At 46.4% G+C, this 23,209-nt stretch overlaps 1 protein-coding gene across 1 annotated transcript in view; it reads left to right on the forward strand.

Moving 5' to 3' along the window:
- Positions 1-23,209, forward strand: part of col27a1b (collagen, type XXVII, alpha 1b) — an 80,277-nt gene that overhangs the window by 54,292 nt on the left and 2,776 nt on the right. Inside the window, exons 15-21 of the mRNA XM_048613404.1 lie at positions 418-435; positions 3,563-3,598; positions 3,789-3,815; positions 7,895-7,960; positions 8,105-8,273; positions 9,063-9,172; positions 21,242-21,460. Coding sequence (XP_048469361.1) covers positions 418-435; positions 3,563-3,598; positions 3,789-3,815; positions 7,895-7,960; positions 8,105-8,273; positions 9,063-9,172; positions 21,242-21,460 — 645 coding nt within the window. The remainder of the gene's footprint in view (positions 1-417; positions 436-3,562; positions 3,599-3,788; positions 3,816-7,894; positions 7,961-8,104; positions 8,274-9,062; positions 9,173-21,241; positions 21,461-23,209) is intronic.

The following is a 23,209-nucleotide window of genomic DNA, read 5'->3' on the forward strand; positions in this document are numbered from 1 at the left end:
GGGGGTGCAGGTAGCAATGCAGTGGGGAAGGGGGTGGATGCTCAGGTAGCAATGCAGTTAGGGGGACTCAGGCAGCAATGCTGGGGGGTGTGGGGGAAACGGCAGTGTCAGACAACAATGTATTGGAGGGAGGGGGGCGTTAAGCAGCTGTGCAGTGGGTAGTGGGTCAGGGGATATTCCATGAAACTCCCAAGTATTAAAACCAAGATGATGAAATTTTGCAGATCATTCGTCCATATTTGTCCAAAGTTGTGACTAACTCTGTAACGAAGGTGAAGTGGAGCTGAACTGACCAAGAACATCTGCCTGCTAACAAACCATGAAACGAATAATTATTGATTAAAAATCAACAGTGGACTGTGGTTTTCTAATCATTATCTTTTTTTTTACCTTCCTTGTTCCACGGCTGGATGTCAGGGACCACAAGGACCCAAGGTGAGGTTTTCCCCAACGCTCTTTCTTCAGACTGAAGTGGACTTTAAGTTGGGTCACTGTTTTGCAGCCGTGGTGGGGTTTGGAGCCAGTGACCTAGTAAATGTGATTTAACAACTGTGTGTAGCCTTGTGTCAGAGCCACCTCCTGCTCCCTCGGCCCTAGCCCCCATGAACGTGCTGCGGACGCGTTGTCTCGGAGAGCATAGCTGCTGTGTTCGCTAACTTTCTCCATGTCTCTCTCTCTCCCCTCTGTCATTGCTCTCCCAGCCTTCAAATTGGTCACTGTTGCTCCACCGCTCAACCCACCAATCCTTGCAAACTGCTTCTCCATCTGCAATTTCCACTCCCTACCGCCCCCACCACCCACCCCCCACCATCCCCACCAACTTTCCCTCTCCAAACTCCATGAATATGTTGTCATCTCCCCATCGTTGAAATGCCCGACATCCCCCTCCCCCAGATCAGATTTATGCCCTACCATAATCTTTCTTGTCAAAGCCATCCATGATGTCTCGTATAAACCCCTCTAAGCTCATCATTCGTCAACTATGTACACCTTTTTTTGTGGTCACGCAGGACCATTGGTCTCCGGCATCTCTCCAATGTCATCCCAGCTGGGATGGGACTGTTCCCAAGCTAGTTATCTTCTTATCTATCTAACTGTAGCCACCTAGGATCATCCAGATGGCCTCTTCTTCCCTCTCCTGCACCACCAACCTAGATGTGTCCATGGCAATGCTCTCTGAATTTCTCACCTGTACACTACCTCTTGGAAACATCATTCTGAAACACGGTGTCATTTCTCACATGAACAGCACCCTGTTCCATCTCCCCAACATCTATTGATTTGATTTCACTTATTGTGGTCACGTGTACCTAAATACAGTGAAAAGTTTTGTTTTGCAAGTAATACAGGCAGATCACAGCAAACAAGGACACAGCGATCATAGGGTGCTTAGACAGAGTGAGGCATATATGCTGATTACACGGTTTTGGAGCTGGAGGAACACAGCAGGCCAGGCAGCTTCAGAGGAGCAGGAAAGTTGATGTTTCGGGTCGGGACCCTTCATCAGAAATGGGGAGGGGGAAGGGAGCTCAGAAATAAATAGAGGAGGGGTGGGGCTGGGGAAGGTAGGTGAGATGGTGATAAGTGAGTTCAGGTAGGAAGTGCACAAAGCAAGATCAACATTAGATTTGAAATTAGAGAGGTCCATTCATCAGTCTAATAACAGCAGAGAAGAAGCTGTTCTTGAACCTGTGTGTACATGTGTTGAAGCCTATGTACCTTCTGCCTGACAGAAGAGGCTGGAAGAGAGTATAACCGGGGTGGGAGGGGTCTTTGATGATGTTGGCAGCCTTTCCACGGCAGCGAGCTGTGTAAATGGAGTTACTGGTTGGGAGGTTGGCTTGTGTGATGGTCTGGGCTGTGCACACAACTTTCTGTAGTTTCTAACGGTCCTGAGCGGAGCAGTTGCCATACCAAGCATCCGGATAGAATGTTTTCTATGGTGCATCTGTAAAAGTTGGCGAGGGTCTTAAGGACATGCCAAATTTCCTTAGTTGCTGGAAAAATCAGCAGGTCTGGCAACAGAGATAGTAAGAACTGCAGATGCTGGATTCAGAGATAACACAGTGTGGAGCTGGAGGAACACAGCAGGCCAGGCAGCATCAGAGGAGCAGGAAGGTTGACGTTTCAGGTCGGGACCCTTCTTCAGAAATGGGGCCATTTCTGAAGAAGGGTCCTGACCCGAAATGTCAACTTTCCTGCTCCTCTGATGCTGCCTGGCCTGCTGTGTTCCTCCAGCTCCACACTGTGTTAGGTCTGGCAACGTCTGTGAAGAAAAATCCAAGTTAACATTTCGGGTCTGGTGATCCTTCCTCAGAACTCAATCTATCAGTCTCAGATTCAACATCAGTTACCATTTGTGGAAGAGAGTTCCAGATTTCTATCACCCTCTATGTCATGCGTTCTTTCCTAATTACATTCTTGAAAGTGTTGGCTCAAAATTTTTGCCTTTTCCATGTAGTACGAGACTCTGTAATCAGCGTAAATAGTTGCTCTCTGTTCGCCCTATCTATTTCCCCCAATATTTTGAAAATTTCAATCAAATCACCTTTTAACTTTTTCGGGACTATGGAATCACCATTGGGTTGTTGTAACATAGTGGTAGTCTCCCTACCTCTGGACTCGAAACCCCAGCATTAGGTCCCACCTGCTCCAGTGGGGTGTCATAGCATCTCTGAACAGGTTGATAAGAAAATATTGACAATGCTGTTTTTGTGGAATCTATCCTAATCCCTGGTATCCAGGTATCATTCTGGTGAATCTACACTGCTGTCTCTCCAGTACCTCTTCCCCAAGCCACTCACAGGGCCCAAAGTATCAACTCTGTTTCTCTCTCTACCGATGCTGCCAGGCCTGCTGAGTTTCTCCAGCCATATCTATTTTTATATTTATAGTGGAATTGTCTTTAGTTGGACTTTATACTGTAAAATATATTCATTGGAATTTAGAAAAGTAAGTGGGATCTTATAGAAACATATAAAATTGTGAAGGGAATAGATAAGATAGAAGCAGGGAGCATGTTTCCACTGGTGGGTGGACCTAGAACGAGGGGGCACAGCCTCAAAATGAGGGAGAGCAGATTTAGGACTGAATTGAGGAGGAACCTCTTCACCCAAAGGGTTGTGAATCTGTGGAATTCCCTGCCCAGTGAAGCAGTTGAGGCTTCCTCATTGCATGTTTTGAAGGCAAAGATAGATTTTTGAACAGTGAAGGAATTAAGGGTTATGGTGAGAGAGTGGGTAAGTGGAGCTGAGGCCATGAAAAGATCGGCCATGATCTTATTGAATGGCGGAGTGGGTTCGAAGGGCCTACTTCTGCTCCTATTTCTTACGTTCTTACGTAAAGTGTTGGGATACTTGATCATTTGGGTGGGTAACTAAGGCGGGAAACCTTCCATATGTACTCAGATGAACACTTGAAAAGTCCTAACATTCAAGGCTTTTAGCTTAGTGCTGGAAAGTGGGGCTAGTATAGACTGAGTGTTGCTCTGGTGGTACAGACCTGATGGGCCAAAGGGCCTGTCCTGCATAATTTGATGGTTCTATGATTAATTTCTCTTTAGGGTCCTGTCGGCCCACGAGGACCTCCTGGACCACCGGTGAGTTTCTACATTTTCACTTTACCTCGAGAAAGCTGTCAGCAATGCGACAACATCATTTCATGTTTTAAAACCCTTTGTGGTCAGTGTACTTAGTACAAAAACACTGAAGTCCCAAACGATCCATTCCAAAAAAAACAAAACTGCAGTATTCACTGGTTGATTAGCTCACTTCTGATCTTTTCAACAGGGTCCTCCTGGAATTCAAGTCACACTCGTAAGTATTTTTTTTAAAGTTCAAAAACAGTTACGTAACCCATGCGCTCCGCATTAGTTGACAGCCACAGACTGCTGGTAGCTTAGTGAAATAAATGCTTGGGGGACTTGACAGGGGGAGATGCGAAGAAGTCATTTCCCCTTGTGCGAGAGTCTAAAACCAGAGGGTATCATCTCAGAGTAAGGGGTCCACACATTTAACTCAGAGACGAGGAAGAATTTCTTCTGTCGGAGGGAACTGAACCTGTGGAACTCTTTACTGCAGAGCGCTGTCAAGGCTGGGTTGTTAAGTATATTTCAAGGCTGAGATGTTTGATCAGGAAGGGAATGAAGGGTTGTATGGAAAAGGCAAGAAAGTAAACTTAAGGATGATCGAATGAACCAGGATCTCAATGAACTGTGGGATCATTCTGCTACTTCTGCTCTGACGTCTTATGGTTTTATAGTGATGGCTATTGCTGCAGCAATGCCTTGCGCAGAATGTTGCGTTGTTACAAATTTCTTCATCCAGAGAGCAGGTGAGCCTGTGGAAAACAGTGAGCCCTAGTTCTGGAGTTACAGAGTTTGTAGCAGCCTGGAAAGATGCCCTTCTGCCCATCGTGTCCATGCTAATCATCAAGCATCTATTCTATTGTAATGTCAGTCACCAGCACTTGCCCCGTAGCCTCGTATGCTATGGCGTTTCACATGCTTAACTATGTAGTTCTTGAATGGTCCTAGATATTCCCATAAGAGGAAACATCCTTTCCCATCCAACCTGTCACAACCCCTAAGCATCTTATATCCGTCAATCAAGTGGTCTGTTACTCTGCTGAGCCTCTGTGGATACAAGTCACAGAAAGCAGTTGAGGCTGAAGCATTGAATGTCTTCAAGAAGGAGTTAGGTATAGATCTTAAGCCTGAAGGGATCAAAGTGTAGGGGCGAGAAAGCAGGAAAGGGGGACCAAGTTGCATGATCAGCCATGATCGTATTGAATGGTGGGGTAGGCTCGCAGGGCGAAATGGCCTTTCTCTTGCTTATGTTTCCTTTGGGCAGCCAGGTGGCTTTGTACCCACCACAGAGTCATAGATAGAATGGTATCACAGAAGGAAGCCATTTGGCCCCTGGTGTCCGTGCTAGCTGAAGGAGCAATTCCCCTGCCTTCTCCATGTAACCCTTCATAATCGTCTATTTCAGATAATTGTCCCATCCCCTTTTGAATGAATCAGCCCCAATCCCATTCTCGGGAAATGCATCCCACTCATTCTGTGGAAGAGGTTTTGCTGGTGTTGCTACTGTTGCTAAATACCTTAAATCTGTGGCTTCATCTTTTGCTTTTTCCACTAGTGGGATCAGTTTCTCCCTCTCAAGTTTGCCCAGAGCTCCCCATGTTTAGGAACACCTTGATCAGATCTCCTGTCAACCTATTCTCTACAGAGAACAGTCCCATCCTCTCTGATCCATCCCATCCTTTAGCTGCTTCATGTTTCTCATGAGAAATATTTGCAACATTTTTACATATTGCACCAATCAAGGGGAGTCATAGTGTCAAATAGCACAGTAAAAGACCCTTCAGTCCAACTCATCCATGCTGACCAGGTTTCCCAAATGAAACTAGTTCCATTTGCTTGCGTTTGACCCATATCCCTCTAAACCTTTCATATCCATGTACCTGTCCAAATTTCTTTTAAATGCTGTAATTGTACCTGCATTTACCACTTCCTCTGGCAGTTCATTCCACATACGCACCACCCTCTGTGTGAAAACGTTGCCCCTCAGGTCCCTTTTAAATCTTACCCCCCTCACCTTAAACCTATGCCCCTCTACTTTTCAACTCCCCTATCCTAGGGAAAAGACCTTGGCTATTCGTCTTATCTTTACCCCCAGTGATTTTATAAACCTTTATAAGGTCATCCCTCAACCTCCTACGCTCATCGGGAAAAAAGTCCCTGCCTATTTAATCTCTTCCTATGCCTCAATCCCTCCATACCTGGTAACATCCTGGTACATCTCTTCTGAACCCTCTCTGGTGTAAGAATATTCTTCCTAAAAAGATTCTACAAATACGTCAAGAGCAAGAGGGTAATTAGAGAGAGGGTAGGGCCTCTTAAAGATCAAGGAAGTCATCTTTGTATTGAACCCCAGGAGCTGGGAGAGATACTAAATGAATATTTTGCATCAGTTTATGCTGTGGAGAAAGAAATGAAATCTAGGAGAATGCAGAGAAATAAACTTTGATATTTTAAAAACAGTTCACATTTTAGAAGAGGACTTTCGGGAGGTTTTAGAGAATATAAAGGTGGATAAATCTCTGGGAACTGATCTAATATATCCCAGAACATTGTGGGAAGTAAGGGAGGAAATTATGAGACCCCTTGCAGAAATATTTCCATCATCTATAACTACGGGTGAGGTGCCTGATGGCTGGAGGGTGGCTCATGTTGTACCTTGGTTTAAGAAAGTTTATAAGGAGAAACCGGGGACCTATAGACCTGTGAGTCTGTCTTTGGTTGTGGGTAAATTGCTGGAGGTGATTATAAAAGACAGGATTTCTGGACATTTAGAGAGGCAAAAGTTGATTAGAAATAGTCAGCATGGTTTTGTGCGAGGAAAATTGTGTCTCACAAACTTGAATAAGTTTTTTGAGGAAGTTACCAAAAAGATTGATGAGGGCAGAGCAGTAGACATTGTTTATTTGGATTTTGGCAAAGCCTTTGATAAGGTTCTGCAAGGCAGGCTAATTATTAAAGTTAGGTCACATGGGATTTAGGGTGAGCTTGCCAATTGGATACATAATTGGCTTAACAGCAGGAGACAGAGTAATGATGGAGGGTTGTTTTTCAGTCTGGAGGCCTGTGACCAGTGATGTTCCACAGGGATCGGTTCTGGGTCCTGTTTTGTTTGTCATTTATAGAAATCATTTGGATGAGATTATAGAAGGCATGGTTAGTAAGTTTGCGGATGACACCAAAATTGGTGGCATAGTAGACAGTGAAGAAGATTTTCTAAGATTACAGAGAGATCTTGATCAACTTGGTCAATGGGCTGAAAAACAGCGGATGGAGTTAAATCTGGATAAATGAGAGGTATTGCATTTTGGTCCAACAGGGCTTATACACTTAATGGGTAGTGTTGTAGAACAAAGGGACCGAGGGGTTCAGGTGCATAATTCTTTAAAGTTTGTGTCACATATACGCAGGATGGTTAAAAAGGCGTTTGGCACACTTGCCTTCATTGCTCAGTCCTTTGACTATAGGACTTGGGATGTTATGTTGAGGTTGTACAGGACATTGGTGAGGCCTCTTCTGGAATACTGTGTCCAGTTCTGGTCGCCCAGTTATAGGAAGGATATTACCAAGCTGGAGAGGGTTCGGAAGAGATTTACCAGGATGTTGCCAGGTATGAAAGATTTGAGTTATAAGGAAAGGCTGGATTGGCTGGGACTTTTTTCACTGGAGCGTAGGAGGTTGAGAGCTGACCTGATAGAAGTTTATAAAATAATGAGAAGTATAGATAAAGTTGATGGTAGTTGTCTTTTCCCTAGGATGGAGAATTTCAAGATTAGGGGGCACATTTGAGAGAGATTTTAAAAAGACATGAGGGGGCAAATTTTTTACACAGAGGGTGGTTTGTGTGTGGAATGAGCTTCCTTAGGAAGTGGCGGATGTGGGTACAATTACAACATTTAAAGGACATTTGGACGGATATATAGATAGGAAAGGTTTGGAGGGATATGGGCCAGGAGCAGGCAGGTGGGACTAGTCTGGTTTGGGATTATGGTTGGCATGGACTGGTTGGACCGAAGGGTCTGTTTCCATGCTGTGTGACTCTATGACACTATCCACTTACCCTCGGATGGTGGCTCCTCCCTGCCAGGTTCTTGACTCCTCAACCAGGGGTGGAGGCTCCAGTGGGCAAGGCCACCACGAAAGTAGCCTCAGCACTTCACAGAGCGTGGGATGTTGGCTGTTTGGCCCATCGCCCCTGGACTAGCCCCTCTGTAAGAGCTTTCCGCTCCATCTCCACCCCCACCACCACCCCACTCCTCCCTGGTTTGAGGCTGAAGCATGTTCTTATTTTCTGACATTTATCATCTTCAGAAACACGAGGAGCTAGGCGCAGCTCTGCAAGCGTTGATCGAATCGAAAACTGCACTCAGGACCGAGGTAACTGTAACACTCCTCACCCAAACCCTGACCAGCTGGACCCGTATTTTTGAGAATTCCTGTAACATAGCCCATCATAAAACAAACCACTGAAGTAATCTTTGCCATTAATGGTTAGAAGTGACCCCTGTTTTTCTCATGCAGAACTATCAGAATTCAGATGTACCTTTGCTTGACCAGGGAGCGGAGATCTTTAAGACCCTACACTACCTCAGTAATCTTATCCACAGCATTAAGAATCCGCTGGGAACCAGAGACAATCCAGCTCGTGTCTGCCATGATCTCATGAACTGTGAGCAGAGAATGAACGATGGTGAGTCCAAATCCTTCAGTAATTCGCAGCTAAGATCCTCCACAAACACAGTGGCTTCATGTGGAGGCAGTGCCCCAGTGCTAACAGAATGAAAACAAAATACTGTGGATGCTGGAAATCTGATACTAATGCAGAAAGCACTGGAGAAACTCAGCAACGTCTCTGCTTGCTTGAAGCAGTCGGGGATAATGCTGAGGTTTGGAGATTTCCGTTCACATCCTCTAGTCAAACTGCACCCAAATGGTCAGCAGAGGGAGGATTCTAACACAGGGACAGCACCTGCTTTCTGTTAACTTTGTGTTTTCAATTCCCTCTCCCCATTCCCAGACAAGCCCAGCAGCCAACCTCTGTACAGTGTCCACCCCGTCAGACTGACCAGTCTGTAATGTCCATTCTGACCGTTCCACAGCTTCCACCCCCACAGACTGATCAGACAATAGTGCCCATTCTCTCGGACTAACTGGTAGATAAGCCTACCCTCTTGGGCTGATCAGACAGTAGCATCCCGTCTCTCACACCGGCTGGTCTGCAATGTCCACTCTCTCTGACTGACCAACGGTCAGTGTCTCAGACTGTCTGGACAATAGTGTGACCAAACTCCAACTGAATGAGTGCCCAGTATGTATGCAGTACAGTCCTGGTCACAATTTATTGCGGGTGATTTTTGTCAGATGACACAAGTTAGCTCCCAGCTCAGAGCCCGTTGACTTGATGATCTGAACAGTGCAGTTTCTCTCAGTCTCCTCCAAAGAGTCGGGATCTAGCCTTTCTCTTGTATTGGTTCTTTAGGCACTTACTGGATTGATCCTAACCTCGGCTGCACCTCGGATACAGTCGAAGTGATTTGTAACTTCACAAGTGGTGGGCAGACCTGTCTCAAACCCATCACTGTCTCCAAGGTAAGGCTACAGTATTGGTTTCCTAACTTTAACAATCAACACAGTTTTGTTCAAGCCTGCATATTTAATCTGAATGTCTGGCTAGAGAGAGCTGATAACAGATTAAACCTACACCTTTTCCTGGATTGAGTCAACTATCCAGATTCAGAAAGACTAAAAGACACAATACATACCAACAATGAACAGGTGTAAAAAAAAAAGAACTGCGGATGAATCAGGAAACAAAACAGAAATTGCTGGAAAAGCTCAGCAGGTCTGGCAGCGTCTGTGAAGGAAAAAGCAGAGTTAACATTTCGGGTCTGGTGACCCTTCCTCAGTTCTGATGAAAGGTCACCGGACCCGCTGAACACCAGTCAGCCCTTCACACCTTCTCTCCCGTTCCATGGCTGATCTGATTTTAACCTCAACTGAACATTCCTGCATATCCCTGATAATCTTCCATCCCCTTGGTCATCGAGAATCTATCTCCATAAAAACCGAAAGAACTCGGATGCTGTAAATCGGAAACAAAAACAGAAGTTGCTGGAAAATCTCAACAGTCCAACAGCATCTGTGGAGAGAAATCAGAATTAACCTTTCAGGTCGAGTGAGCCTTCCTCACAATCTATTACCACTGCCTTAAAAATATTTAAAGATTCTGCATTCTCTGCTTTTGGAGGAAGAGAATTCCAAAGGTTCACAGCCCTCTGAGAGAACTGTTTTTCCTCAACTCTGTCTTAAATGGGTGGACCCCTATTTTCAGTCTACGAGCCCTGGCTCTGGATTCTCCCACAATACAGAGCATCCTCTCCACATCCGCCTGGTCAGATTTCCTCAGGATCTTACATGTTTCAATTAAGGGACCTCATAGAAACCTACAAAATTCTAACAGGTTAGATGCAGGAAGGATGTTCCTGATGGAGGGGGTAGCCTAGAACCAGGGGTCATAGTTTAAACGATAAAGGGTAAACATTTCAGGACTGAGACGAGGAGAGATGTCTTCACCCAAAGAGCGGGTGATCCTGTGGAATTCTGTACCACAGACAGCGGTCAGGACAAATTATTGTGTGTTTTCAAGGAGGAGGTAGATATAGCTGTTGTGTCTAAAGGGATCGGGGATATGGTGGGGAGCAGGATTGGTGTATTGAACTCAATGATTAGCGATGAACATAATGAATGGAGGAATCACAAGTGGCTCACTCCTGCTCCTGTCGTCTATGTTTCTGTGTCACCTCTGAATGTTCTAAGTGCCAAATGAAACGGGCCTAGCTGGCCCAGCCTTTTCTCCCAAAGCTATCCACCCATTGCAGAATATGCCTTCGCACCTTGACCTCAGTTTTGATTGAAGCTCCATGGATGGATTTGTGTCCCCTGGTGCAGGAGCAGTCATTAAAAGCTGCCGCTGTCAAAGCACAATGGAGATAAAACCTGGAAAAGTGGAGTAGGCCTGGAAGTGTCTATGGAAGAAGGAGACGGGGTAAACATTTCAGGTCCGAGCCCTTTCCATCAGAGCGAAGTAAGCTCTGTTTCTCTCTTCACAGACACTGCCCTGAGCTGCTGAGTCACTCTGAGCAGATCTGGGCACTGCACCTTCAGGAAGAGGTAGTGGCATAGATTCACAGGAATGCTACCCGGACTCCACGGGTCAGGAGCAATTCCACAAAAGTAGCATTGTCAATATTTTCTCATCATCCTGTTCCAAGATGTTGTCACACACCTCTGGGACAGGTGGGACCTAAAGCTGGGGCTTCCAGTCCAGAGGTAGGGACAATAACCACTGTGCCACAACAGCCCAACACTAACTCTGTATTCCCGATAAAAGTTAGAAGCTGATCTGATTGAAATTTTCAACAATATTGGAGGGAATACGTAGGGTAAATAGAAACTATTTATGCTGGTTAGACAGTCTCGTACTAACTGGAAGAGGCAAATATTTAGAGCCAATTCTTTCAGGAATGGAATTAGGAAAGACCACATCACACAAAGGATGATAGAAATTTGGAACTCTGTTCCACAAATGGTAACTGATGTTGAATCTGAGACTGATAGATTTTTGTGAAGCAAAGTTATATGAGGTCCCATTTGAAATTAACTCACAGATCAGCAATGATCTCATTGAATAATCGAATAGAACAGAGGGGCTGAGTGGCCTATTACTGCTCCCTATGACTGTCCCATGCATTTTATTGACTGTTACTCTTTACAGGTCTGCATCCTGGGAGATGTGGGATTTGTGTAGCTTTAGGATTAGGGCACTGGGATCTCCAACTGAACTGGTGCTGGAAATCTTTTCGTCAGGACAAAAAGCAAGAATGCCAGCATTTCAAAACACTGCAGAAAGCTAAACTGCAGCAGGAGAGGGTCCTAGTTCAGTCAGTCAACACCACTGAAATTTCATAGAATCTCTGTAGTGTGGAAACAGGCCCTTTGGCCCAACAAGTCCACACTGACTCTCAGAGCATCCCACCAAGACACATCAGGCAATTTAGCATGGCCAATCCACCCTAACCTGCACATCTTTGGACTGTGGGAGGAAACCTGCACAGACACAGGGAGAATGTGCAAACTCCACACAGAGTTGCCTGAGGGTGGGATTGAACCCAGGTCCCTGGCACTGCGAGGCAGCAGTGCTAACCACTGAGCCACCATGCAACATGGTTGTGGTGGTTTTTCTGGAATAGGGTGTTCTTGCACCGGTCCTAATGAATGTAAGAGGACAAGGTTCAACGACATGTTCAACAATACTTTCAGCCAGGCTCCTGGGCTCACTGCCAGGTGCTAGAGACAGCAGCAACTAGAGCTTTTTGTATTTCACAATCTGAAACCGTGAATGTGATTTGGAGCCGAAAGGTTGCTGTTTGAAGCGGCAGTACTGGTCAGGTACTCCAGGTGGCAGTGCTGAGGCTAAAGGCAGCACCATCAATCAGGCTGATAGTGCAACTGGAGACTTTTGCAAATTTCTCTAAAATACTTCTGTCGGTTTTGATGGCTTTAAGCGAAAAGGACAACAAAACTTAACTGCCTTACAGAAGACATGGTGTATGTGCATCTATGGGCCGTTTCGGTGCGCGTTACACAACCCCAAACAAAAACAGAAGTTGCTGGAAAAGCTCGGCAGGTCTGGCAGTATCTGTGGAGAGAAATCAGAGTTAACATTTCGGTGCACATTACACGACCCCAAACAAAAACAGAAGTTGCTGGAAAAGCTCAGCAGGTCTGGCAGTATCTGTGGAGAGAAATCAGAGTTAACATTTTGGGTCCGGTGAGCCTTCCTCAGAACGGAGGGTAGCTGGGAAAGTGTCGGTTTATGTGCAGAAGATAGGGTGAGGGAAGGGGGTGTTGTGTACATGATAGGTGGGGATAGAGCCCAAAGAGAGAGAAGAGCACTTGAACAGACATCCTCCGTTCTGAGGAAGGCTCACCGGACCCAAAATGTTAACTCTGATTTCTCTCCACAGATACTGCCAGACCTGCTGAGCTTTTCCAGCAACTTCTGTTTTTGTTTGGGGTTGTGTAATGTGCACCGAAATGTTAACTCTGATTTCTCTCCACACATACTGCCAGACCTGCCGAGCTTTTCCAGCAGTTTCTGGTTTTGTTTCTGAGTACCTACATTTGCAGTTCTTTCAGTTTCTATCACAGAACCTCTCTTGCACCCAGACAGCTGAAACCCCTGTTAAAGTGCAGACTCAGTTGTCGATCTGATCCAGTGTGTATATGATACTCCAGCCTGTACCTGGAAACCCCAGGTCTACAGTCATCTTGAAGCTGTGCGTGCACTGGTCATCCATAAGATAGGAGCAGAAGAAGGCCATTCAGCCCATTGAGCTTGCTCTGCCATTCAATGAGATCACAGCTGATCTGATCATCCTCCACTCCACTTTCTTGCCCTTGCCCCTTTCTGATTAAAAACCTGCCTATCTCAGCCTTGAATATACTTAATGACCCAGCCTCAACAGCCCTCTGCGGTAAAGAATTCCACAGATGCACTAAAACAAAACAAGAACTGGGGATGCTGGAAATCTGAAAGGAAGCCAGAAATCGCTGGTGAAACTCTGCAGGTGTCTGGCACCAAAAACAGAAGTTGCTGGAAAAGCTCAACAGGTCTAGCAGCATCTGTAGCAAGAAAGCAGAGATCTGATGAAGAGTCGCCAGGTTTGAAACATTAACCCACGGGCAATTTCTGTTTTTCTCATTCCATCCTATTTTTGCGTCATCTGCAAAATTGGCTGTGGTACATTCACTTTCCTCATGCAAGTCATTCAGGTATGTTGTTAGTAACAGTGGCCCCAGCCCTGATCCCTGTGGCTCTCCATCGGTTGCCACCCTGAAAATACCCCTTTGTCCCAACTCTCTGTCTTCCATTTGTTAGCCAATCCTCTATCCATGCTAGCATGCTACCCCTAACGTTATGGGCTCTTATTATGTGGTGCCTTATCAAACACCTTCCAAGGGACTAGCCCCTTGTGGAAGTTGAGTTGCTGTGGGTACATACGTGAACCATGCAAGTTGACGAATGCAGATGTGGATAGTGATGGGAGAGACTCCAATTTTCTTGGCACCATGTGGTCAGCCTGAAAACTCTCTGGACTTTACTGCCTGCTGTTGGCATGTGTACTGGGAGGACGTACAGGGTGATAATTGACCTGTTTGGCCTTGCTCCGAAAGTGGGCCTCAGACCCTGAGTTTCTGTCAATGGCAGGGGTACCACCAACTGTGCCTGGCTTGGCTTCAGTAGTGAGGATGAGGTGCGCTAATTGGATTCTCACTTCCTCGAGTTTAAAGCATTGAGGATGCGATCTGATTTCAAATGATGTAGAGATTCAACAGGCAGAATGGAGGGAAACCATTGCCTTGGCTTGGAGAGGAGTCTGGAATGATACCAGGAGAATAAAATTCAAAGTGGAGCTGAGTGGGAAGGGTTGGGGGCGTCAGTGAAATCAGCCAGCTCTTGGAAATTTCACCAGCCATTGGAAAGCTGCAATTCGTGACCCCAGAAAGAAAGGCTACATTTATGTAGCACCTTTCACCACAACCAGGTGTCTTAAAGCACTTCACAGCCAATGGAATGGGTTCAAAGCCCATCATCACAGCAAGCAGAAAGCTTCCACAAACGGCAACATGATAATTGCCAGGAAACCTACTTTTTGCGTTGTTGATTGAGGGATTAATATTGCCCAGAACATCAGGAAGCGTGGCCCCTGTTCTTCTGCAAAGTGGCGGCCTCGCGATCTTTCACACCCTGCTGTGAGCCCTCATCTAACATCTCCTCCGAAAAAGTGAGTGAGAGATACCGGGGATTTTCAAGACTGAGATGAGTAGATTCTGGGCAGGGGGAAGGATATCAAAGGAAAAGCAGGATGGGAAAGTGAGGCTGGGGCACAGGTTACCGAAATGTTCAGCGAGTTCAGGAGGACTGAAACGAAAGCCTCTTGTTTCTGCATTTCCAAACAGTAAAAGTTTGAATAACTCTCCATGTTATTGAATAAACAACTGCATGTGGTTGCACAACAAATATTGTGATGATTGCTTTAACCTTGTCCCTATTGGCAAATAGTTCTGTAGAATCTTGAAACAAATATATTACTTTATGTAGTTAGGGGTGGCACAAACACATCAGTTTAAACCCGGGGCTCAACCTGTAACTATGTAAATCCTGGCAAATAAATACTGTAACTAACACATTAAATCTGAGCTCATCCTGTGCTATTCAGTTAAGCACAGCAAATATTAGAGCTGTCACTTTGGCACTGGTTTTATTGTGTAGTTCTGTAAGCTTGAGGGCATATGCTGCTTTGTTTTATTAAATTATTTGTTCCTGGGCGTCACTGTACAGAGGGCTGTTAAGAGCCAATCCACCGTTGATCTGGTGTTCTATTGATTCTAGTGTCGCCACGCTGAGAGTTGAACACCCAACCCTAGAGTATTGACTGGGTTTGCAAAACTACCACTAGACTACTGGCTTTTGGGCAACTCATCGACCTGAGCCAGAGAACCATTTGCAATGGCTCCCCTTCCTGTTTCTGGCTGGATGCAGAGTGACCGTAACAGCATGGGTTCAGTTCCCATCACCAGCTGAGGTTACCACGAAGGACTCTCCTTTTCAACCACTCCCCTCGCCTGAGGCTTGCTGACCCTCAGGTTAACCCACCACCAGTCGCGTCGCTGTCTAATGAGAGGGTTAGCCCTCTGCTCTCGATAAGACTGTGGCAACTTTATCTTTCCCTTTTGCCTCTGGTGTCCTTCAAGGCTTCGTTCTGTTTCCCATTCCTGCCCTCGACAATGTCCTCCGAAGATGCGCCATCAGTTTTTGTGTATACATGCTCTGCGCCCAGCTGTCCCTCCCCTCCACCTCTGTGGATCCCATCATTCTTCAGAAATTGTCTTCACTGCTTGCACCCAGCCCAGGATTAGAGCAAGCTCAGGCATGATCATACAGAATGGCACAGCAGACTCGAAGGGCTGAATGGCCCACTCCTAGTTTCTGTGTTTCTGTTTGCCGTAACCGATAGTGGGAAGGCCTAACCTTCAGTCCCTGCCTCAAGCTGGGAACCCTAGCTTCCAATTCCATCGCTCTCCTTAAAGCTGTCTCCAACTAATGTTCACCCAGAGGCCAAAACCTCCATAACATCACTGCATAAAAACCGAAAGAAATGCGGATGCTGTAAGTCGGGAACAAAAACAGAAGTTGCTGGAAAAGCTCAGCAGGTCTGGCAGCATCTGTGAAGGGAAAAAACAGAGTTAACGTTTCAGGTCCGGTGACTGGTTCTGAGGAAGGATCACCAAACTCGAAACGTTAACTCTGATTTCGCCTTCACAGACGCTGCCAGACCTGCTGAGCTTTTCCAGCAACTTCTGTTTTTGTTCATAACATCACTGGAGTTTGCTTTTGACTCAGCCCCTGCCCCAGCTGCTGATTCCCTTGTCTAATACCGCACCTCCTCCAGCTTCAACCATTCCGAATCACTCCCAGCTATTCTTCCTGATTCTATCCCCACCCTTACCCCCACCCCCCCTTTGCAGGTGACCCTAAAACACAGTAAACCCCTATCCTGACTCAGAGCAACTCCCATTCCCCTATATTCCCCACCCTCATCATCTCTGACCTACACTCACTCCAGTTTAGGCAGCTCCTTTTCTGTAAGGTTACGATGGTTTTCAGATCCCACCATTGCCTCACCCCTCATCTTCCCCAGCCCTACAACCCTACAAGATTTCTGCCTTCCTCCAAATCTGGTCTCCCGAGCCTTCCAATTTTAATCACTCTCCTACCAGGGGCTGTGCCTTCAGCTGCTGAACTCCCAAGCTCCAGAACTCTAAACCTCTGCACATCTCATAGAGTCACAGAGTTCTGCAGCACAGAAACAGACCCTTCTGTCCAACTCGTCAGAGCCAACCTGATGTCCTAAATTAATCTAGTCCTATTTTCCCACATTTGGCCCATATTCCTCTAAATCCTTCCTATTCATGTTCCCATCCAGACGCTTTTAAATGTTGTAATTGTACCAGCCTCCACCACTTCCTCTGGCAGCTCATTCCATACACGCACCACCCTCTGCGTGAAACAGTTACCTCTTAGGTCCCTTTTATATCTTTTCCCTCTCACCTTAAACCTATGCCCCTCTAGGTTTGGACTCCCCCACCCTGGGGTAAAGACCTTGACTATTCACCCTATCCATCCCCCTCATGATTTTATAAACCTCTATAAGGTCACCCCTCAGCCTCCGACGCTCCAGGGAAAATAGCCCCAGCCTATTTCAGCCTCTCCCTAAAGCTCAAACCCTCCAAACCCAGCAACATCCTTGTAAATTTTTCTGGCCTCTCTTTCCTTCTTTAAGGTAGTCCTTAAAGCCTGCCTCAGTAACAAAACCTTTGGCCATCTGCCCATAACGTCTCTCCCTGTGGCTCAGTGATAAATTTTGTTGGATAACATCCTTTGAGCACTTCAGGGCATTTTACTAACTTCAAATGCTTCATAAAATACGATTGCTGTCCTAATTTGCTGGGTTAAGGGAAAAGGATTAGGATGCGGGACTAAATTGGACTGTTCGTTCTAAGAGCTAGCATAGCTTGGATGGGTCAAATGGTCAGTTCCTGTGTCTAATTGTGCTCCTTTAAAGTATGGTAAATGTAACTTTAACCTCAATAATGTTTGGGTTTGCTCCATAGTTGCAGGTCAAACTTTGTGCGTCAGCTGTAACTTTGGTTGCAGCAAATACCTTATGAAAAGTTATGCAGTTGTTATTGCAACTATTGCCTAACTGTGGGAGTGTGTGTGCTTTATGGACCTATTGGGTCAACAGCACTTCTGCACAGTTGAAGCAACACTTCTAGTATTTATATCAATAAAAACAGAAGTTGCTGGAAAAGCTCAGCAGGTCTTGCAGCATCTGTGAGGGAAAAAACAGAGTTAACGTTTTGAGTCCGGTGACCCTTCCTCAGAATTGATGGTAGCTTGGAAAACGTCGGTGTATGTGCAGGAGATAAGGAGGGGGATGGGGTAGGGAGTAGACGATAAGGTAAAGGATAGAGCCCAAGAGAGAGAAGAGCAGTTGGACAGACAAAGGAGTTGCTAACGATCAGGCTGGTTTTTAAGTAAATTAGAGACCTGGGTTAATGTTCTTGGGATGTGGGTTCAAATCCAACCGTTCTAATTTTGTTCAATTAATTACTCACCGTCCTGGACTTGGAAATATATCACCGTTCCTTCAGTGTCGCTGGGTCAAAATCCAGAATAGTTGTTAATGGGGACTATTAGTGACTAACAACAGGGGGTGTGTAGTGGCAGGCTATGTGGTAACAAGGCCTGGTGTGTGGGGCGGGGGGCTGGGACATGGGAGAGTTTAGGCCCTAAAATTATTGAACTCAATTTTGAGTCCGGAGGGCTGTAGGGTCCCCAAGCGGAAAATGAGGTGTTGTTCCTCCAGCTTGCATTGGGCTTCACTGGAACACTGCAGCAAGCCAGAGACAGAGATGTTGGCCAGGGAGCAGGGTGGTGCGTTAAAGTGGGAGGCAACAGGTAGTTCAGGGTCATTTTTGCGAGCAGAACGTAGATGTTCTGCAAAGCGGTCGCCCAGTCTACGCTTCGTTTCCCCAATGTAGAGGAGACCACGTTGTGAGCAGCGAGTACAGTAGACTGTAGCATTTCAGGTTTAACCACACCTTGTCACCAGGTTCTCTCTGACCTGGTGTACAGTCAAATGACTGTGGTGATGTCTCCCGGAATTCTGCAGTAATGACTCTCAGCCGTCCTCTGATTCATGGTAATTCCAGTATTTGTTGCGTAACATTGAAACATTGAGACCAATTACCATCTTAGATCACAACAGTGTGTCTTGCTCAGTTATTTCAGCAATAACTGAAAACCATCCACATTGCTGTGGGTCTGGAGTCACATGTAGGCCAGATTGGGTAAGTACAACAAACTTCCTTTCCTAAAGGACATTTGTGAACCTGATATACATATGTTGCAAGGCAGTAATTTAATCAGAGATAGTAGGAACTGCAGATGCTGAAGAATCTGAGATAACAAGGTGTAGAGCTGGATGAACACAGCAGGCCAAGCAGCATCAGAGGAGCAGGAAGGCTGACGTTTCGGGTCTAGACCCTAATTTAATCAGCACTGTTATCTATGCAACTTCTTTTTTTACTCCAGGTTATTTAATTAATCAAAATGTTCTTATAAAGTTAGGATTTGAAATTACTTTTACAGGTTTAGGGTTAGGCATTACTAGTCCAGTAACATAGTGTAGTGTTAATGTCACCAGGCAAATAAACTAGAGGCAAGAACAGAAGTTGCTGGAAAAGCTCAGCAGGTCTGGCAGCATCTGTGAAGAAAAAATCAGAGTTAACGTTTCGGGTTCGATGACCCTTCCTCAGAATTGGTTTTTAAGTCAATTAGAGACCTGGGTTAATGTTCTTGGGATGTGGGTTCAAATCCAACCGTTCTAATTTGTTCAATTAATTACTCACTGTCCTGGACTTGGAAATATATCACCGGTCCTTCAGTGTCGCTGGGTCAAAATCCAGAAACTCTGTCCCTAACAGCGCTGTAGGGGTAGCTACACCTGATGGACTACAGTGGTTCAACACCACCTTGTCAAGGGCGCAACTGAAGATGGGCAATAAATGCTGGGCCCAGACAGCGACACCCACATCCCACAAAAGGCCGTGAGCCTTTGGATGGAGGAGCTGACCAATTCAAAGAGTGAACTCAAAACGCTGCTGTTATGGGCAAATGTGCAAACCCTTTGCCTTACATGGTCCAAGCAGAGAATGCATGATACTGAATTGTACCTATCGCTAATACTCACAAAGATAAGTTCTATTTTGCTGAAAACCTTCTTAGAAGGTAAATAAAGAGAAAATGGAGGGAATGCATGGGTGGTATTTTAGGAGAAGGATGCATTAATATTGCATCACGATGTTCTTAGATCAAAACTGGGATAAGTTGGGTGGTCAGCCATGATCATACTGATTGGCAGGCTCGAAGGGCCGAATGGCCTACTGCTATGTTTCTACCCAATGGGACTTTAAACAGGTGAGACACGAGAGGGTGGAACAATAACGAAAAGGGGCCTCTGTGTTAGGACAGGAGTCGCAAGAGATTTATTGAGAAAATAATTGTTCGAACAGAGCGACAGGGAATGCAAATGGGCCATAAGTGGAGACTCAAGGCAGAACACTTTGGCCCCTCGAGAGCCAGAGCTAGAGACCAAATGGTGAAAAACCAGATGGACCTAGATGGCTCGGTTCTCAGCTGGCACAGAGACAACAGGCCAAGTGGCCTCATACTGTGCCCATAAATGTTCTGAAACTAAAGGTATAGAAGGTTGACCAGCTGCACTTCGACAGTGAAACGGGATGGAGACTAAGGTATTCAAAGGAGGGGAAATATACCAGACGGGAAGTTTTTTTTTTTTCCGTGTCTTTATTTCAGATTTTCAGCCATTTTAAAAATTTATTTATGGGACATGGGTGTCCCTGGCTGGGCCAACATTTATTGCCCGTCCTTAGTTGCCCCCTTGAGAAGGTGGGGGTGAGCTGCCTTCTTGAACCGCTGCAGTCCATTTGCTGTGGGTTGACCCACAATGCCCTTAGGGAGGGAATTCCAGGATTTTGACCCAGTGACAGTGAAGGAACGGTGATATATTTCCAAGTCAGGATGGTGAGTGGCTCGCAGGGGAACTTGCAGGGGGTGGTGTTCCCATGTGTCTGACGCCCTTGTCCTTCTAGATGGAAGTGGTTGTGGGTTTGGAAGGTGCTGTCTGAGGATATTTGGTGAATTTCTGCAGGGCATTTTGTAGATGGTACACCCTGCTGTGACTGAGCGTCAGTGGGGGAGGGAGTGGATACCTGTCAAGTGAGCTGATTTTCCTGGATGGTGTCAAGCTTCTCAAATCAGAGCCCCTACAGTATGGGAGAGGGCCACTCAGCCCATCACGTCTACAGCAGCCCTCCGAAGAGCATCCCACCAAGACCCCCACGCCCTACCCTGTCCCTGTAACCCTGTGGCCAGTCCACCCTAACCTGCACATCTTCGGGCTGTGGGAGGAAACCCACGCAGACACAGGGAGAATGTGTAAACTCCATAAGGACAGTCGCCCAAGGGTGGAATCGAAGCCAGGTTCCCTGGCACTGAGAGGCAGCAGTGCTAACCACTGAGCCACTGACATGTTGTAAGAGCTGCATCCATTCAGGGCAGTTGGAGAGTATTCCACCACACTCCTGACTTGTGCCTTGTAGATGGTGGGACAGGCTTTGAGAGGGAGATTCAATCATAGGATGTGGCTATGGCTGGTCAAGCCAGTATGTTTTACCCAGAGGGCAGCTAAGAGCTGACCACCTTGCTGTGGGCCTGGAGTCACATGTAGGCCAGAACTGATAAGGATGACAGAGTTCCTCCCTCTAGGACATTAGTGAACCAGATGGGGTCTTTTTTCTTTCCCGACAATCAACAATGGTTTCATGGTCGTCGTTAGACCCTTAACTCCAAATCCTTTCTTGAATTCAGTTTCCACCATCTGCTGTGGCGGGATTTGAACCTGATGCTCCGAATGTGACGGCTTTCTCCCGACTCTTTGCTTTCAGTTGGAGTTTTCAGTGGGACGGGTCCAGATGAACTTTTTACACTTGCTCAGCTCGGAGGCGGTGCAACACATCACCATTCACTGCCTCAATGTGCCAATCTGGACAGATGGGACTTCGAGCAAACCCTTCAAACAGGCCGTCAAGTTCAAAGCCTGGAGCGGGTTGGTGCTGGAGGCAGGAGGACAGCTGGAACCCAAGGTGGTGGTAGACAACTGTCAGGTAAAGACCTTTCTACCCTTCTGGATGGTGCTAGCCGTGGTTTTGCCAGGCATTGGAAGGGCGGTTAAGGAAATATTTTTAAGGTGAAACGAGAAAGACTAAGGGGAAACTTTTCCATGCAGAGGATGGTTCGCATGTGGAAATGAGCTGCCAGAGGAAGCGGCAGATGCAGGTACGGTTACTACATTTAAAAGACATTTGGACAGGTACATGGAAAGAAAAGGTTTAGAGGGATATGGGCCAAATGCAGGCAACTGGGACTTGTTTAGTTTGGGAAACTTGGCCAGCATGGAGGAGTTGGACCAAACGGTCTGTTTCTGTGCTGTATGCCTCTGTGACTGTATGACTAGGGGGATAAAGCTTGAAGGGGGGAAATGGAGTAGATCGCAGAATTGTTACAGCACAGAGGAGACCACTCAGCCCATTGTGCCAGCACCTGTCCTTGAAAAGTGCCAACCTCCTGTTTTCTCCCCGTACCCTAGCTCATTATTTCCGTCCAAATAACCATCCAGTGTCCCTCTTGAGCTGAACCTGCCTCCACTACGTTTCAAGGCCGTGCATTCCAGACCCAAACAACTCGCAGAGTGAAAGGAATGGGGCACCATACAAAGAGCTGGATGCACTCAAAGGGCCAAATTCCCTTCTTCTGTGTGGTAAATGCCCTGATGATTCCAAGTACAGACCCATTGAGATAATTCAAAGAGTTCTTTTTTGGTCCTCACATTTTCCACTCTGGAAACACTCAGTGGGCCAAGGGATTCACAGCCAGAGCAAGTGTTAACATTCCCGACAGCCAGTGAGCTTTCCATTGGAGCTGGGAGAAGTTGGGGATATAGAGTCATAGACCCGTACAGCACGGAAGCAGGCTCTTCAGCCCAACTCATCCCTGCTGACCAGATATCCTGAGTTAATCTAGTCCCTTTGCCAGCATTTGGCCCATATCTCTTCCTGCTCATGTACCCTCCAGAGATAGTAGGAACTACAGATGCTGGAGAATCTGAGATAACAAGGTGTAGAGCTGGATGAACACAGCAGGCCAAGCAGCATCAGAGGAGCAGGAAGGCTGACGTTGGGGCCCATTTCTGAAGAAGGGTCTAGGCCCAAAACATCAGCTTTCCTGCTCCTCTGATGCTGCTTGGTCTGCTGTGTTCATCCAGCTCTACACCTTGTTATCTCATGTACCCATCCAGATGCCTTTTAAATGTTGTAAATGTACCAGCCTCCACCACTTCCTCTGGCAGCTCATTCCATACACACACCACCCTCTGCGTGAAAAAGGTACACCCTCAAGTGCTTTTAAATCTTTCCCCTCTCACCTTAAACCCAAGCCCTGTAGTTTTGGACTCCCCCCACCCTGGAGTAAAGACTTGACTATTCACCCTATCCCTGCCCCTCATGATTTTATAAACCTCTATAAGGTCACCCCTCAGCCTCCGGCACTCCAGAGAAAATAGCCCCAGCCTATGTAGACCCTCCCTAAAGCTCAAACCCTCCAACCCTGGCAACATCCTTGTAAATCTGTTCTGCACCCTGTCAAGTTTCACGATACCATGACAACTGTCAAACAAGTGCAGGGGCCGGGAAAAGTGGAAAGCACAAAGTGGGAAGGTCGATGGATGGGGAGCAAGGCCGCACCAGCTCAATGGCAACAGAGAAGAAAGCTTAAAAACAACTTTACTTTTGTACAGCCCCTTTTAGCCTTGAAACATTTCAAGGTGCTTCACAAGGACAGCATTGTGTCCCAATTTA

This window comes from Rhincodon typus, chromosome 28 (genome assembly GCF_021869965.1).
Source record: "Rhincodon typus isolate 14 chromosome 28, sRhiTyp1.1, whole genome shotgun sequence".
Taxonomy (NCBI): Eukaryota; Metazoa; Chordata; class Chondrichthyes; order Orectolobiformes; family Rhincodontidae; genus Rhincodon; species Rhincodon typus.